Below are 15,109 nucleotides of genomic sequence, written 5' to 3'. Positions count from 1 at the left end.
TGGTGGTGACTTTCTGATATTGTCCTTAATCTAATGCATCAGGGGGCCATGTTTTGTTGTGTGTGTGTGTGTGTGTGTGTGTGCGTGTGTGTCAGGATGGAAGTTTGGCGCGGTGTGTGGCCGCGCCGGGGCGTTCCCGGTGGACTGCGTCCGTCCCGTAGCCGCCCCCGACTTCCTGTCCCTGCCGCTGGACCGCACGTCCGAGCCCCGCCCAGGGGCAGGGCAAGTGGCTGTGTCATCGGCGGTGGCCGCGGCCGTGGGTTTCCCCATGGGAGCACACGAGATAGACCAGACTATAGAGGTACACACGTGAACTCTGACCTCTTCATTTAATTCTCCTGTTTCCCAGTAAAGTATTTTTCTCCCCCCAGGCCAATGGGCTCTATGCATACACACCATTTTGGGAAGAACTTCCCTACTTTCTAGGTGATACCTAATGCCTTCATTAGTACCATTGTTGGTAACACATTTCAAGGACCCCCATAACCCCCATTGTGCATGTTGGATCACTGGAAACACTTTGCTACACCAATGGGTCTCAAAGTGTCCTTGAGTCCTTGACTCTGAGAGTGTACAAATAGTACACCCTTATGGGTCCATTTCAAGGACGCCCATAACTCCAAATGGACCCTTACGAGTTATGGGGGTCCTTGAAATGAAAACGTTTGAGAACCACTGTACACTAAATGGAACAGGAGCCTTAATTTGTATCATCGGTAACACCTGTGAAGGAAGTAAGGAAAGGCCCCGGAAGCAAGGAAGCTTTGAGAAGGAAAGGAAATGGTCACGTGACTGGGCTGTGCCATGACACTTTCATGGAGGCTTTCATAGGAGCCAAACTACACCCGGAAGTTTGGCAGAGTCACTGACCAGCTCATGAACAAACACTATTTCTGAATGACTAGACCTTTTGTAATGTAAAGTTATCGCTTCTGGGAGATAACATAAGATAATGTAACACATTATTGTCTGCTGTGTTGCTGTACACTGTGTAATTTTATAGAGGCATGGTAAAGAGCACAAAGCACTTTTCTGAACGTACCAAGTATCGCGAGAATTCCCACCGTCTGTCAGTCAAATCTCGCGATACCTCCGAGCCAGAAACGGTACCTGCTGCTGTTTAGATCCTCAAATAAAACTATATTTATATACTATGTGCACATCGAAAAGCAAGTGATTAGAAAACAACCTGTGACAGCCGCGGAGACTCCGGGGGTGCCTGGTAGCTGAAACACCCACGGTTAAAATAATAAGCCAATATGCACCCACGTATTAAGGGCAAGAGGTGTTGGGCCGATCCAACTTGGGCATTCAAATGCTAATAAGGTGGCTTTTGTTCGGGACTTTGAGCACTCACAATCATTATTGAAACATGACGCCCCTGACCTGTGATATGTCTTCTTCTTTTCTGAACCGATTATATGACAAAGGTCTCAATTGTTCATAAATAATGTTTGTTATGAGCTGGTCCAGCCGACTCCATTCACTGCCATGTATTCATTGAACTTCCGGTGTGAGTTGGCTCCCGTGAAAGTGTCATGGCGCAGCCCAGTCACGTGACCATTTCCTTTCCTTCTCAAAGCTTCCTTGCCCGGAAGAAGTACGAAGAGTTATTCTGTGTGCATAAAGCCCATTCACACCGGGCACCATTTCACACTTGTCCCTATTTTCTGTGGTAATGCTTTGACAATGTCCCACCGAAGTGCCAATGGTAGGTAGTGTCTCTAAACTTTGGAATGTCACATCTGTAAACACACACACACGCGCGCACACACACACACGCACGCACGCACGCACGCACGCACGCACGCACGCACGCACGCACGCACGCACGCACGCACGCACGCACGCACGCACACACACACACACACACACACACATTTCCATTGCGTTGTGAGGATGTTTGTTGATTGAACTTCGTCGCTGCATGCAGAGAGTCTCTCTGGACGGCTTCGACACTCTGGGTGACGGAGAGGTGGACGAAACCTTTCTACAGGACACCAAGTATGACATGATGGAGTTCGCCAAGAAGTACTTCAGACAGGGAACCAATGGAAAGGGGTGAGAAACGCACACACGCACGCACGCACGCACACATGCACACACATAGACACGTACACACACAGATTCACTAAGGAAATAGAATAACACCCAGGTGTAAATAAAGTGACTAAAGGAGGGTATATGTTCGGTACGCCCAAATCTCACGCGCCATTCGTCGCCATGTCGTACTATGAATTAATTTGTGCCTATCGCGGGTGTAGCTCATTCTTACGCCATATAAGGCAACAGGAAATATCTAACCTCAGGGAGAAAAACGTCATATATCATATCATAACCTGCTAAAGGCACGGATCTCCAACCTTATTTTGGCAAGCGAGTATCTCGCAATTGATGAACTGACTGAATGTTATAAAGTATACACTCACTTATAATGCACCTGCATTTATTAATGATAGTACATTTTATTTTTATTTTATTTGATATAATTAGCCCTTTGCAAAGTTACAGTCTGTAACTATTGATGATATAATTAGCCCTACTGAAACATGACTGTCTGTCTGTCAGACCGTCATGTGAACCATAGAATATGCACGCAAGCGCAAGCTGCGAAATACATCGCTTTTGGCTATATACAGTATATACAGTATATATATAGGCTATAATTCTTTGTATGTGTTGTTGACCAATGTTGGGCACATATACTACATATTCTATTTGAGGTTTGTGACTATTAATTGATTCAGCATGAAGACTAAAGCATGCTAAATACATTTACGCAAGCTTTTATCCCTGATAAGTCAAGCCTCGGACTTGACTTGAGAATGGGCGTAGTATATGCGCTCAAAGTCACAGTCAAAAAATAATGATGGATCCCACACCAGAATTCTGGTCGGAAATCTCTGTAGGCTCAAAATATGAGTGTAAATTGCTTGATGAATTGGGCCCACAGTGTGTGAGTTATACTTATTGTGTGCTGGTGTCATGCACCAAAAACAAGCTCAAGCGCAATGTTGTGTGCCCAGAATTTTACAATTTGGGGCACCATGCCAAATATAAATCAGCCATAATTCCACCCCTCACCCCTACATGCTAACTCTAACCCCAACCCGAATCTTTTCCTAATTATAAGCTTTAACTCCCCAACTCTTTCTTTTCACCATAAACCAGGAAAATGGTCTTCCAAATTTCGACTTCGGTTGTGGGAACATTTTGTTCCTCACAAATATAGTAATACACGCACGCCACGCACACAGTTGGATCCTGCACTTTGCTGCAGTTGTGCACTATGTTGTTGTAAAACTCGTCCTGTTTTCTTTGTGTCTCAGGGATTCATTGAAGAGCAAGGGCAAGACCTTCAGAGATCCATCTGAAATGATCAAGTTCTCCAAGGTGCCGTACCATCCCTGTCTACTATCTCATCTGTGGGTCGGGAACCCCAGGGAGGTTTTTGAGGGGGTCCCCAAGATTAGCTTAATGTGTGACATTGTTCTCTCACTCAACAGTAAACAAACCAACATACTGTGTACAGTGTAAGGGTATACAGGGTATCTGTACATTTCTAAAGGCAATGTAAGGACTTTTGAGACCTTTGTAAATACTAGCCTACTACTGTATGTGAAACAACAATCTATACTATAGAAACATTCTTTGTTAAACAACATAACAAACATTGGCCAAATTGTCAAATATTTGTTACCACAGAAAGAGGCAAACATTGTGATAATAGCCGATCTACAAGCTCACAATGCCTTGTAGATCGGCTATTTTCACAATAATCTGTGTAACCAAGTCAAACTATACAATTCCAGGTACGTCAGTTCAAATATGAATATATCCAGACCAGTGTGCAGATGTATCTTTTTGTGCACTCATTATTATCTAGCTCCTAACTTAACCTATTTTTTATTTGTGTACATGATCATTCTTTACACTGTAAATATTATTTCTGGTCAGGCTCTGCCAGTGGGCCTAATCAGCCTAAATCCCCTCACCTCACCAATTTCCAGCCTCTGCCTCAGCCAATTGTTTGCCATGGCAACCATACACCTGCCAATTGATTACTTAACCAGTCCACTTTTCACAGTCAGTTTGCACTCTTCACACACACACACACACACACACACACACACACACACACACACACACACACACACACACACACACACACACACACACACACAGGCAGACAGACAGATACAGAGATCTCCATGTGGGACACAGACAGATAGTTAAAACGGGTGCTATGACAAGTTGACAACGGGTATTATGAGGTTCCCGGCGCCCTGTCAGAATAACATGAGGCAACCTTTTGTGCACCTAGTGTTGTGAGATCCATTATGAATTATTACTCACATCCATGAGTTGATGTACATTCATATGGTTTGTTGGGGGTTTTGTCCTTGTTGTCGTTTGCAGACGCCTCTGACTGAGTCTCTCATCGAGTTCCACGACCAAGCCATTAACAGAGTGGCGGCAGATCTCTTCCTGTGTACGTTGTTGTCACCTGTGTCTCTCTCCTCCATTCATGTGTTTTATGTTGTTATCTGTACGGCAGTACATTCCTCAGTGTTTATTTAACTCTGGTATTATTAAAATTGAACCAAATGGATCCTTGTGGTTCCATTTGTGAGTTATAGCGTGGGAAATGGTTCATTTGGTCTCCTCACGGTCCCCAGAACACCCCTCTTTAAGAAACAGTGATCTATAAATCACAAACTCACATTTGTGCGTTTTTTTAAAAACATGAAAAGTGTTGAATGAGATGGTTTGTTAGGTTCTTAGATTGCTCATGATCCTAGAAGACTATTTCTATGCATTTGATGTATTACCATGTGTTGTGCTTGCTTACTTTAAGTCGCTCTGCCATGCCATAAATTGTAAATTGTAATTGTGTTGTTCCTATGCGTCTAAACATCTGATGAATTGCAACAGAAATGTATCCTTCAATAAATGTGTGTGCTTCATGTGCTCAGCGGCGATGCGCTTCATGGGTGACCATCCTATAAAGGGACAGACAGACCAGGAAGTCATCAGCACCTTTCTGAAGGTAATACAATAAAATAAAAGCCCTAAATGAACAGAATATAGGCAACACATGCACATGAACTTATTCACTTATTCACAGCCAACATTCACTTCAGTCTGGCACGCACGCACGTCGCACGCACGCACACATGCACGCACGCACGCATGTACGCACGCACGTACGCACACACACACACACTCAAACTCAAACTTCAGGGGTGGGGGGGGATAGTGTGGTCCACAATGGAAAAAGTTGCCAGGACATTTTTTGTGTTATATTTTTAGCATTAATGTCTTATACTGTCTGTAACACATGCCTGTGTTTGTTCCCAGCTAACAGGAGAGTTCAGCCTGATGAAAGATGAAGCGTATTGCCAGCTCCTCAAACAGCTCACCGCCAACACCAGCTCCAAGCCGTAAGTTTAACACGCATTATAACATGTCATACATACAATACATACAGTACATAAACGCACGCACGCATGCACACACACACACACACACACACACACACACACACACACACACACACACACACACACACACACACACACACTGTACATGGAAGTGTAAGATTGAACATTTTATGTTCTATATGGTTTAGAATTGTTTTAAGTAACTTGGCAATAAATTGTAAAAAATCTAATTGCAATGTAATTAAGAATTGCAATATAAATCAAATCGGTATTGATATTGTATGTTATGTGGACAGAGGCCACATAATTTGTATTGTAGACCTGTCATCCTATAGTTTGTATACTTTTGTACAGATTATAGATTTGATTTGTTTAGAATGATGATAGGTTCTTGGTTTACCTATCTAGACCTAGATTACTATCTATGCATTTGATGTATTACATTGTATATTTACTACTTATGAAGACTGTGTCGAAGCGTTATTTTATAGTGGAGCCTTGACTGGGAGCTTTACAAAGTTACAGTGTGCAGAGTTTTTACATGACCGTGTAAATTTAATTTACCTCTGGATTAAATTGTAACTCGTAATTGTATGTTGTGTTGTGCAGGGACAGCTGCCAGCGGGGCTGGAGGCTGCTGTACATCCTGACAGCCTTCCATCGCTGTACGGAGGTCCTGAAGCCCTATCTGATGAAGTTCCTGGCCCAGGCCTTCCGTGGAGGTGGAGCTCTCTATCAGGGTAGGAACCCATTAGTACACTTACTCTAGACCGCAGGTCGCATTCACTGTGACATCGTACGTTTTTGTCCGTCAGTGTACTCACTCAAAATCCCCATACATGGGGAAAGCCCCCCATATATGGTGCCCAGGTCCCGTGACATCACGTGACATCATCAGTGATGGAGATCCCTGATGTCATAGTAAATGCGAGCTGCTGTCGCAATTAGTCTACTTGCCAGCCCATGGAGCCCCATTGTGAACCCGGACATTTTGTTTAGGCTACCCTAATGTTTTTGAGGGGTGCTAGCCCCTCCTATACACAGGTTTAATGTTTGTTTTGTAAACAATGAAGGGAAACTTTACGTCATAATGTGCCATTTACGTCATATTGTCTCTTTATCGTTAATGGCGTTGACATGGCTTCAACATGAGTTAGACTTTAATATATTAGCGCCCCTCACTTCACACGGGTGTGATTTTTATGTTAGAAATGTCGAGGCTGGACGAATCCACAGAGTGCTGCCCTTTAGTTGTCATCAATAACCCCTTAGATCTCCATATATGGATATATGTCAGAACCTGTTCTGACATTCCATATGCCCCAAAGTTATTAGTGCAGACGCACCCGGCAGTCGGTGAAAACAGGCCTGAAAATGAATGCCCGGCCCTCATCAAACCCTGTACACTCAAGAGAATGTCCCCGCTACCACCCTTAGATATATATATGGTGCTGACCTGTTCTGACATTCCATATGTTTATCTGACCTCATCAAACCCTGTACACTCGTTTTGAGCTCTTACTTTTGCTGTTTTTTTATTTGAAATCCTGAACAGTAACATAACGAGGTTTCCGCCCCGACAATGTGATGTGTCACTTACTTGTGATGTCTGTGTGTGCAGGGATCGCGAAAGCATGTGAGCAAAACCTGAAGAAAACCTTCCAATATGGCGGCCGCACCGTCCCTCCCAACAGCATGGAACTGCAGGCTATGCTGGTGAGTAATAATGCCATTCCCAGTACAATAACGTCTTTTATATCTTACTAATCAAAATGTTTAGGCTTTCCTATTTGTAACTGGCACCTGGAGGACACATCCCCATTGTGTGTGTGTGTGTGTGTGTGTGTGTGTGTGTGTGTGTGTGTGTGTGTGTGTGTGTGTGCGTGTGTGCGTGTGTGCGTGTGCGTGTGCGTGTGCGTCTGTGTGTTTCTCTCCAGGCAGGACGGAGCTCCAAGCGACAGCTGTTCCTCTTCCCTGGAGGCATCGAGCGTCACCTGAAAGTCAAAACCTGTTCCGTAAGTCCATACGGATAGTGCTTGTTCATGCTGTTTACTGCTCACCTTGCTTACTCTAAATGAAATCACTCATTATGAGTGTTAATTAAACTCCTACATTTAAAATGTTGTCCTGCTGTTCAGGTTGCTCTGGACGTGATCGAGGAGCTGTGTTACGAGATGAGCACACAGAAACTGGAGGCCATGGACGAATACACTATCTTTCTGGTCACCAACAGAGGTCATTCTCTTCATACATGTTTCGTCTACATAGTGGTCTTTCAATAAATGCAGTAAAACACATACACACACAAGCTCCAAAACACTGGAAAGTGCAAAGATCATCACACGTTTGACTGTTCCCGTGTGGTTTGCGCATTAATTCTGTCCCAAGGTTTGCATTTGTTATTCGTTTTTATTTCATTTTAGTTTTAATTAATTCACTTTTCAAACAATGCAAAGTGTTCATATTGCAAGTGCAGACGGTGTGCGGGTCTTTGTGCACTTCATGTGCAATCTTTTGAATACTTTGAGCCCTGCCTACACACCCGTCTCTGAGCCTTTCAGGTGTGCATAAGACTTTGTTGCCTGATTTGTTCAAACTAAAACTAAGGAAATGTTCTCTATTCGTCAGTTTTGTAAACCCCACAATACAAGTTTCAACGAGTTGTAGTTTTATACTATTTTTTATTTTTTATCATGCAACAAAAAAATTGTTTGTACTTTTAAGTTGCCCTATAATAATAATATAATAATAATAATGTGTCCGTCCAGGTCAGAATGTGCGTCCGCTGAACAAGAACGAGTACATCCTGGACATCGCTACGGAGGGGGAGGAGCTGGACAGCACCTACAGCTTCTGGTTCCGCAGGGTCGTCTGGAACCAGGTGCTCAAGTTCGACAACGAGCTCTGTGTCGCAATGCACTTCAACCAGGTACACAATGCACTTCAACCAGGTACACAATGCACTTCAACCAGGTACACAATGCACTTCAACCAGGTACACAATGCACTTCAACCAGGTACACAATGCACTTCAACCAGGTACACAATGCACTTCAACCAGGTACACAATGCACTTCAACCAGGTACACAATGCACTTCAACCAGGTACACAATGCACTTCAAACAGGTACACAATGCACTTCAACCAGGTACACAATGCACTTCAACCAGGTACACAATGCACTTCAACCAGGTACACAATACACTTCAACCAGGTACACAATGCACTTCAACCAGGTACACAATGCACTTCAACCAGGTACACAATGCACTTCAAACAGGTACACAATGCACTTCAACCAGGTACACAATGCACTTCAACCAGGTACACAATGCACTTCAACCAGGTACACAATGCACTTCAACCAGGTACACAATGCACTTCAACCAGGTACACAATGCACTTCAAACAGGTACACAATGCACTTCAACCAGGTACACAATGCACTTCAACCAGGTACACAATGCACTTCAACCAGGTACACAATGCACTTCAACCAGGTACACAATGCACTTCAAACAGGTACACAATGCACTTCAACCAGGTACACAATGCACTTCAAACAGGTACACAATGCACTTCAACCAGGTACACAATGCACTTCAACCAGGTACACAATGCACTTCAACCAGGTACACAATGCACTTCAACCAGGTACACAATGCACTTCAACCAGGTACACAATGCACTTCAACCAGGTACACAATGCACTTCAACCAGGTACACAATGCACTTCAACCAGGTACACAATTCACTTCAACCAGGTACACAATGCACTTCAACCAGGTGCACAATGCACTTCAACCAGGTACACAGTGCACTTCAACCAGGTACACAATGCACTTCAACCAGGTACACAATGCACTTCAACCAGGTGCACAATGCACTTCAACCAGGTACACAATGCACTTCAACCAGGTGCACAATGCACTTCAACCAGGTACACAATGCACTTCAACCAGGTACACAATGCACTTCAACCAGGTACACAATGCACTTCAACCAGGTACACAATGCACTTCAACCAGGTACACAATGCACTTCAACCAGGTACACAATGCACTTCAACCAGGTACACAGTGCACTTCAACCAGGTACACAATGCACTGGGGGTTGCGACCTCTCAGGGGGTCGGCAAATTATGTTGGGGCGTCCCCAGATTATTAAAATAAATGAATAAAAACGTTTTCATTTATTTTCCAACTGAATGGCTTGAAAATTGAAATGATGAGTTTACATGATAGTACACATGCAGAGTACATGCATAAACTTTCCTTAATGATAAATTATCTGGTTTCAGTATTTATTTGTGATGTATTTTCTCCATTATTACAGTAAGGTTATTGTAGCGGTCAATTTGTATTGGGGGTGGGGAGGGGGACAGGGCGGGGGTCACGAGACAAGGCCAAAGCACTTCCGGGGGTCCCCAGACAAAAACATTGAGAACCCCTGGTTTAGTAGGTACATCCTCCTCACACTCAGCTACAGTCAAATACAATCTGCTGTGTTAAAGATGCAACAGACAACATTCGGCCACTAGATGTCACACTTGCTACATCTATTGCAATGGGTTTTTTATCTCCCTGATTCATGTGAGGAAAGTCAGCAGTCACAGGTGGAAAAAGTACTCATGTTTTGTACCTAAGCAAAAGTATCAATACTGCAATGTAGAAAATACTCTGTTGCAAGTAAGAGTCTGGAATTAAAAAAAAATACTGGAGTAAAAGTATTAATATCATTAAATATTTTCCTCTGTTTCACAATAATTTGAATAAAGTGGATACTGCTGAGCAAGAGCATATTTTATTCATGGAGTAGTTCACCTTGAAAAAATATCTTATTTACCTACCCACTGGTGTCTTTTACTCACGGAGCGTTTTAGTTTGTAAAACGGTGAATCCAGAATCCAAAGATTACGCTGAAAAAAAAAAAAGAATTGATGAATGAATGGAATTAATCAGAGACTCCACATAAACAACAGCGTGTGTGTGTGTGTGTGTGTGTGTGTGTGTGTGTGTGTGTGTGTGTGTGTGTGTGTGTGTGTGTGTGTGTGTGTGTGTGTGTGTGTGTGTGTGTGTGTGTGTGTGTGTGTGTGTGTGTGCGTGTGCGTGTGTGCGTGCGTGTGTGCGTGCGTGCGTGCGTGTGTCTGTGTGTACACCCAGATCCTCCCTGACTACCGTAAGGGCCTCCTGAATGTTCTCCCCCGAGGGGAGGTGAGTGATAAGCGCTTCCACCAGATCTCCAAGCTAGCCGCCCTGCAGCACCGAGCCAAAGACATCGCCTTCAACCCCAGCATGTGAGTGTTGTGTTCACCATTAGACCGACCTGGGTTCAGTGCTGGGACCAGGGGTCAGCAATATGTGGACAAATGTGTCTGTGGCAAAATACTTGATCTTGTCCGTGGAAAATTGTAGAATTAGTTTTTACACACCATTATAATATTCTTATTTTGATCAATTACTAAATGTCAACTCTCCAGGTGTTCTTCAGAATATGTATGACACGTATTTATGATGACACTATTGCACCTAAGGAGTCCATCTTGTGGTCTTAAAGGTTTCATGACATTCATTTTCATTTATTTAATTTGTTTTTCTTTTAAAAATTTTGACCTCAATAATACAACCTGAATATTCAGTAGATTTTCTGTGCTGTTAGGTTTTCTGGAAACAGGCAAACAGGCCTCAACAGTGACATCTGCTGGCAAATTTGGGATTTCAGAAGAGTTTACTGCATTATTTTTTGGACATTTACATTTCCAGACAGGGAGATCTGATGAATACCTATTTGGTGTTCTGATACCTCTAGAAAAGTCTTTGTATGGACCTGGTTACTTCTCGAGGCCCCCACCATAAGAAATGGATAGATATAGTAAATGATATCTAATCTATATTATGGAACAGATCACTTTCTCTCCGGCTGCAGAAGGAGGAGTTCATTAAGTTTTGGTCTAATTAGGTTGAATATGTAATTAATATATATGTAATGCCTTTGCGACCTGATTTTGTAGAGGTAATGATTGATTGACTAAAGTCACCTTTATCTTTTACGTACCAATTGATACAGTATGTAATGTTATTTGTTGTTTTGTTTTTGTTTGGAATAAAAACCTATATGGAAGAAATTGAAAAACATGTAACGTAAAGAATATAAAGAATGTTTAAAGAAACAAAAGGTTAACTTTAATAACCTTCTTAAACCTCTGGATTTATATTGATCTTTTCCCACCCCTCCAGCCATGAGCTGTCAGAGTACATCTCCCCGCCTCTGTTCAAGAAGCAGCCCCCACAGCAGTGGGCCAACATGGTGACACAGCACATGCAGCAGGTGCAGACCCTGAGCCCTCACCAGGCTAGAGCACAGTTCCTGGGTAGGTCCCCCTCACACAACCTTCTTTTTTCACTTCGGTTTGGCCCTGAACGGCCAGTGACGGATCAACCCCTAAAGCCCTGGTGGTGCTACACCAAATCAAAAGGCCCCATGCAACGCGCACTTCGCCCGCGTGCATGTGATTCGCGCGCACGTAACTCAATCAAGAATGACACTTTTTGCGTTTGTGCGCCCAGTGAATGAACGTGTGTGCGTTCAGCGCACCACCGCGCACGTGGCCACCGCCAGCACTGCTCCCCGACTGGATCTTCTATTTTTGAGTCTCCTTCCAGGCTCCCACCTATAGTGGTTAAGAAACTGTTGGACGACCAAAAACACTAGCTGAGGTTCCTGTGTTGACGTTACATTCCAATCAGTGACCTATGAATATGGCTTCGACGGAAGCCACTGCTGTACCTACCATTTGTCTCTCGTCGCACAGGGCCCTGCAAGCTGCAGGCCGTGGGGCTTAAGCCCCACTAAGTTCCATTGTTAATCCGAGCCTGCGGACGGCTGGCGTAGAGAGACAGTGTGTTGCTTGTTTGAATCCCGGTCCCGACGACCTTTGCTGTGTGTCATTCCTCCTGTCAGAATACTGTCCTATCAAGAAAGGCATAAAAGCCCCCCCAAAAGAATCTTTGAAAAAAGCAACAATAAAGAAAAGACCGCCGGTTTGTATTGCATTACAGGCCATCCCCATTTGATATAGATTTTGTATTTGTGTGAGTCATAGATGATAGATGACTGACGTGACGTCACAGGCTAGCTGGCCACATCTCATGGCACATGAAGACCGAGATCCACATGATTCAAATCGGGTTTTTTTTAACACACACACATAATCCATAACAGACCTTAGGAAAGTATGGACAAACCTACCAACTATAGCTTGTGGTCATAGCCAAAAGGTTACAACGTGAGCTTGATAAAATTGCTGTCCTAAAGTGTTAATGTCCTCACGGTATAGTAATAGTAGTAGGTATAGTAATAACTTGTTTGTTTGGGCGTCTGCCTGTGCGTGTGTGTGTGTGTGTGTGTGTGTGTGTGTGTGTGTGTGTGTGTGTGTGTGTGTGTGTGTGCGTGTGTGTGTGTGCGTGTGTGTGTGTGTGTGTGTGTGTGTGTGTGGTGTGCGCGCGCATGCACGTGCGTGTGTAGGTCTGGTCAGTGCGTTCCCCATGTTTGGCTCCTCCTTCTTCTACATCCACAGCAGCAGCTCCACCACCTACTACGCCCCCTCCATCCTCTCTGTCAACCAGAACGGCCTGCACTTCCTGCACAAGGACACGCACGTGAGGAAACACTGCATGCTGTCACACACACACACACACACACACTGTCCATCAGCTGTCCATCGTGTACGTTGATCACGCTTTCGCTTTCTACCAGCTCACAATGAGGCGCGAAGCGACACGCTGTGAGCATGTAGATCTGCTATTTTCACTATTTTGGGTCCCGGGCAAACGTCTCTAATTCTCTAATATCAATTTTGGGTCTTGAGCTAAAAGGTTTGGGAACCACTGTTCTAGTATGTCCAGTCTCATTCCCCTCTTCATTTAAATCATGTTGGTGTTCTAGTATGTCCAGTCCCAGATTTAAATCACAGACCTTTAGTGACCAGTGACACACAAGTGTCCAGCAACTGGTCAGCTTGACCCATCTAGATATCATACTCAGATCACTATGTTTCCATACTTCCCCTCTGCTATTGCCGTCAACTAGCGACACCTAGACAGGCCAAGCATTGTGGCTGACATTTGGCCTCTAGTGGAAATATGACACACGCTGCCTTAATCTGGCTGTGACCTGTTGAATTATTGACACGACATAACACGGTATAACTAATATTGCAGTTCAAGCAGTCAAAGAGGCAAATATCTAGTCTGTAGTCTGACAAATAAATATACTCAAATACGTAAAAACTATGTACAATATTAATATTGCATATCACTGCATGATGTAAATTCCATAACACCTGTTGGGACCACCCATATAAAATAGTATAAACTAAGTGTTATAGCTCAGAAGTCTCCTGTTTCAGGCAACTTGATGTACAAGTACACCCCCTGGACACTACGCTAGTATGTTGCAGTGATGCAATCCCTGCCAAATCCTTGATGCTGAGTGCCAGGCAGCCAGGGCACTCTGTAATCTCAAAATAGACACTCTAAGGCCAATAAGGCCAAATGCTGATCTGGAACAAGTATATAAACTGTCACAACTCACAATTATGACATAATCGCATGATCTACACGCCCACTAGATTATTTTTATTTGTATTATTAATATAATATAGTATAAAGTTATTGAATGATATACAGACAATTTTTGCCATACATTATTAATTTTTGTTTATTGGTCAGTCATTGTTTTCCGTGTATATTTAAATTAGTTGTCTTATCGGCTCTTTTGTTCTTTACAAAACAGAAATGCAATTTGTATTCATATGAATGAATTGTTTATACATTTTAAAATCATTGGTGTGGTACAGTATATACACATCATTTTGGGGGTCCTCGGCATGAAAGGGTTTGAGAAGGATTAAACCGTTCATCATAATTGTGGATGGACGGTCAACTGAAATGTCCTGCTGGTGCTGTGAGTGCAGGAGGTGATGGCACTGATCCCCCTGGCGGAGGTGCAGTCCAGCCGCACCCAGAGGCCCTCGGCTGGCTCCAGCTACCCCTACGTGGACCTCACTCTGGGAGACGTCACCACGCAGAGGGTCGTTCAACTGCAACTAGAGCAGGTAATGCACGCATGGTCGCACGCACACAAAAGCACACAAGCACAATTCTAATGACTTTCATGATTAGCATTTTGGCTGAACTATCCTGTGGCTGTTTTCTTTATTCATTCATTCATTCATTCGTGTGTGTGTGTGTGTGTGTGTGTGTGTGTGTGTGTGCGTGTGTGTGCGCGTGCGTGCGTGCGTGCATGCGTGCGTGCGTGCGTGCGTGCGTGCGTGCGTGCAGGGTTTGGAGTTGTGTCGAGTCATTGCCATGCACGTGGAGAACATGATGTCGGCCAGAGAGAAGAGACTGACCCTGCCTCCCAGTGAGATCACCATGTTGTAGTTTTATCTTTACAAAAAGACCATTTGGTATGCATCGAGGTACCTCTCCACCAAACAAACTACTACAGACTAGAATGAACTGAATGAAGTCAGGAGATCAGTTGGTTGGAAGGTGTGGAAAAAGGTTGCTGAATGCAGCTGAGAGCCGACACCGACTAGACGGCTACTATGGTGATAAAAGTAGTATGGTTTGATGATGTATAGTTACAGACGTGTAAGCGT

General features: G+C 43.8%; 1 protein-coding gene across 1 annotated transcript in view; it reads left to right on the top strand.

The window, feature by feature from the left end:
• The window catches only part of myo15ab (myosin XVAb), a gene marked incomplete at both ends in the record, with an annotated part of 122,408 nt that extends 107,520 nt beyond the window's left edge, over positions 1 to 14,888 (top strand). The window contains 16 exons of the mRNA XM_080758870.1: positions 96 to 301; positions 1,934 to 2,061; positions 3,330 to 3,393; positions 4,420 to 4,492; positions 4,977 to 5,050; positions 5,362 to 5,444; positions 6,054 to 6,184; positions 7,066 to 7,160; positions 7,382 to 7,459; positions 7,583 to 7,679; positions 8,213 to 8,373; positions 10,608 to 10,741; positions 11,682 to 11,815; positions 12,970 to 13,103; positions 14,420 to 14,560; positions 14,787 to 14,888. Of these exons, the coding sequence (XP_080614996.1) occupies positions 96 to 301; positions 1,934 to 2,061; positions 3,330 to 3,393; positions 4,420 to 4,492; positions 4,977 to 5,050; positions 5,362 to 5,444; positions 6,054 to 6,184; positions 7,066 to 7,160; positions 7,382 to 7,459; positions 7,583 to 7,679; positions 8,213 to 8,373; positions 10,608 to 10,741; positions 11,682 to 11,815; positions 12,970 to 13,103; positions 14,420 to 14,560; positions 14,787 to 14,888 (1,835 nt within the window). The remainder of the gene's footprint in view (positions 1 to 95; positions 302 to 1,933; positions 2,062 to 3,329; positions 3,394 to 4,419; positions 4,493 to 4,976; positions 5,051 to 5,361; positions 5,445 to 6,053; positions 6,185 to 7,065; positions 7,161 to 7,381; positions 7,460 to 7,582; positions 7,680 to 8,212; positions 8,374 to 10,607; positions 10,742 to 11,681; positions 11,816 to 12,969; positions 13,104 to 14,419; positions 14,561 to 14,786) is intronic.
• Between the last annotated feature and the right edge of the window lie 221 nt (positions 14,889 to 15,109).

This window comes from Protomyctophum bolini, assembly GCF_963924005.1.
Source record: "Protomyctophum bolini genome assembly, chromosome: 3".
NCBI classification, from domain to species: Eukaryota; Metazoa; Chordata; class Actinopteri; order Myctophiformes; family Myctophidae; genus Protomyctophum; species Protomyctophum bolini.
The sequence above is the reverse complement of the archived record's forward strand: the minus strand, read 5'-3'. Positions and strand labels throughout refer to the sequence as shown.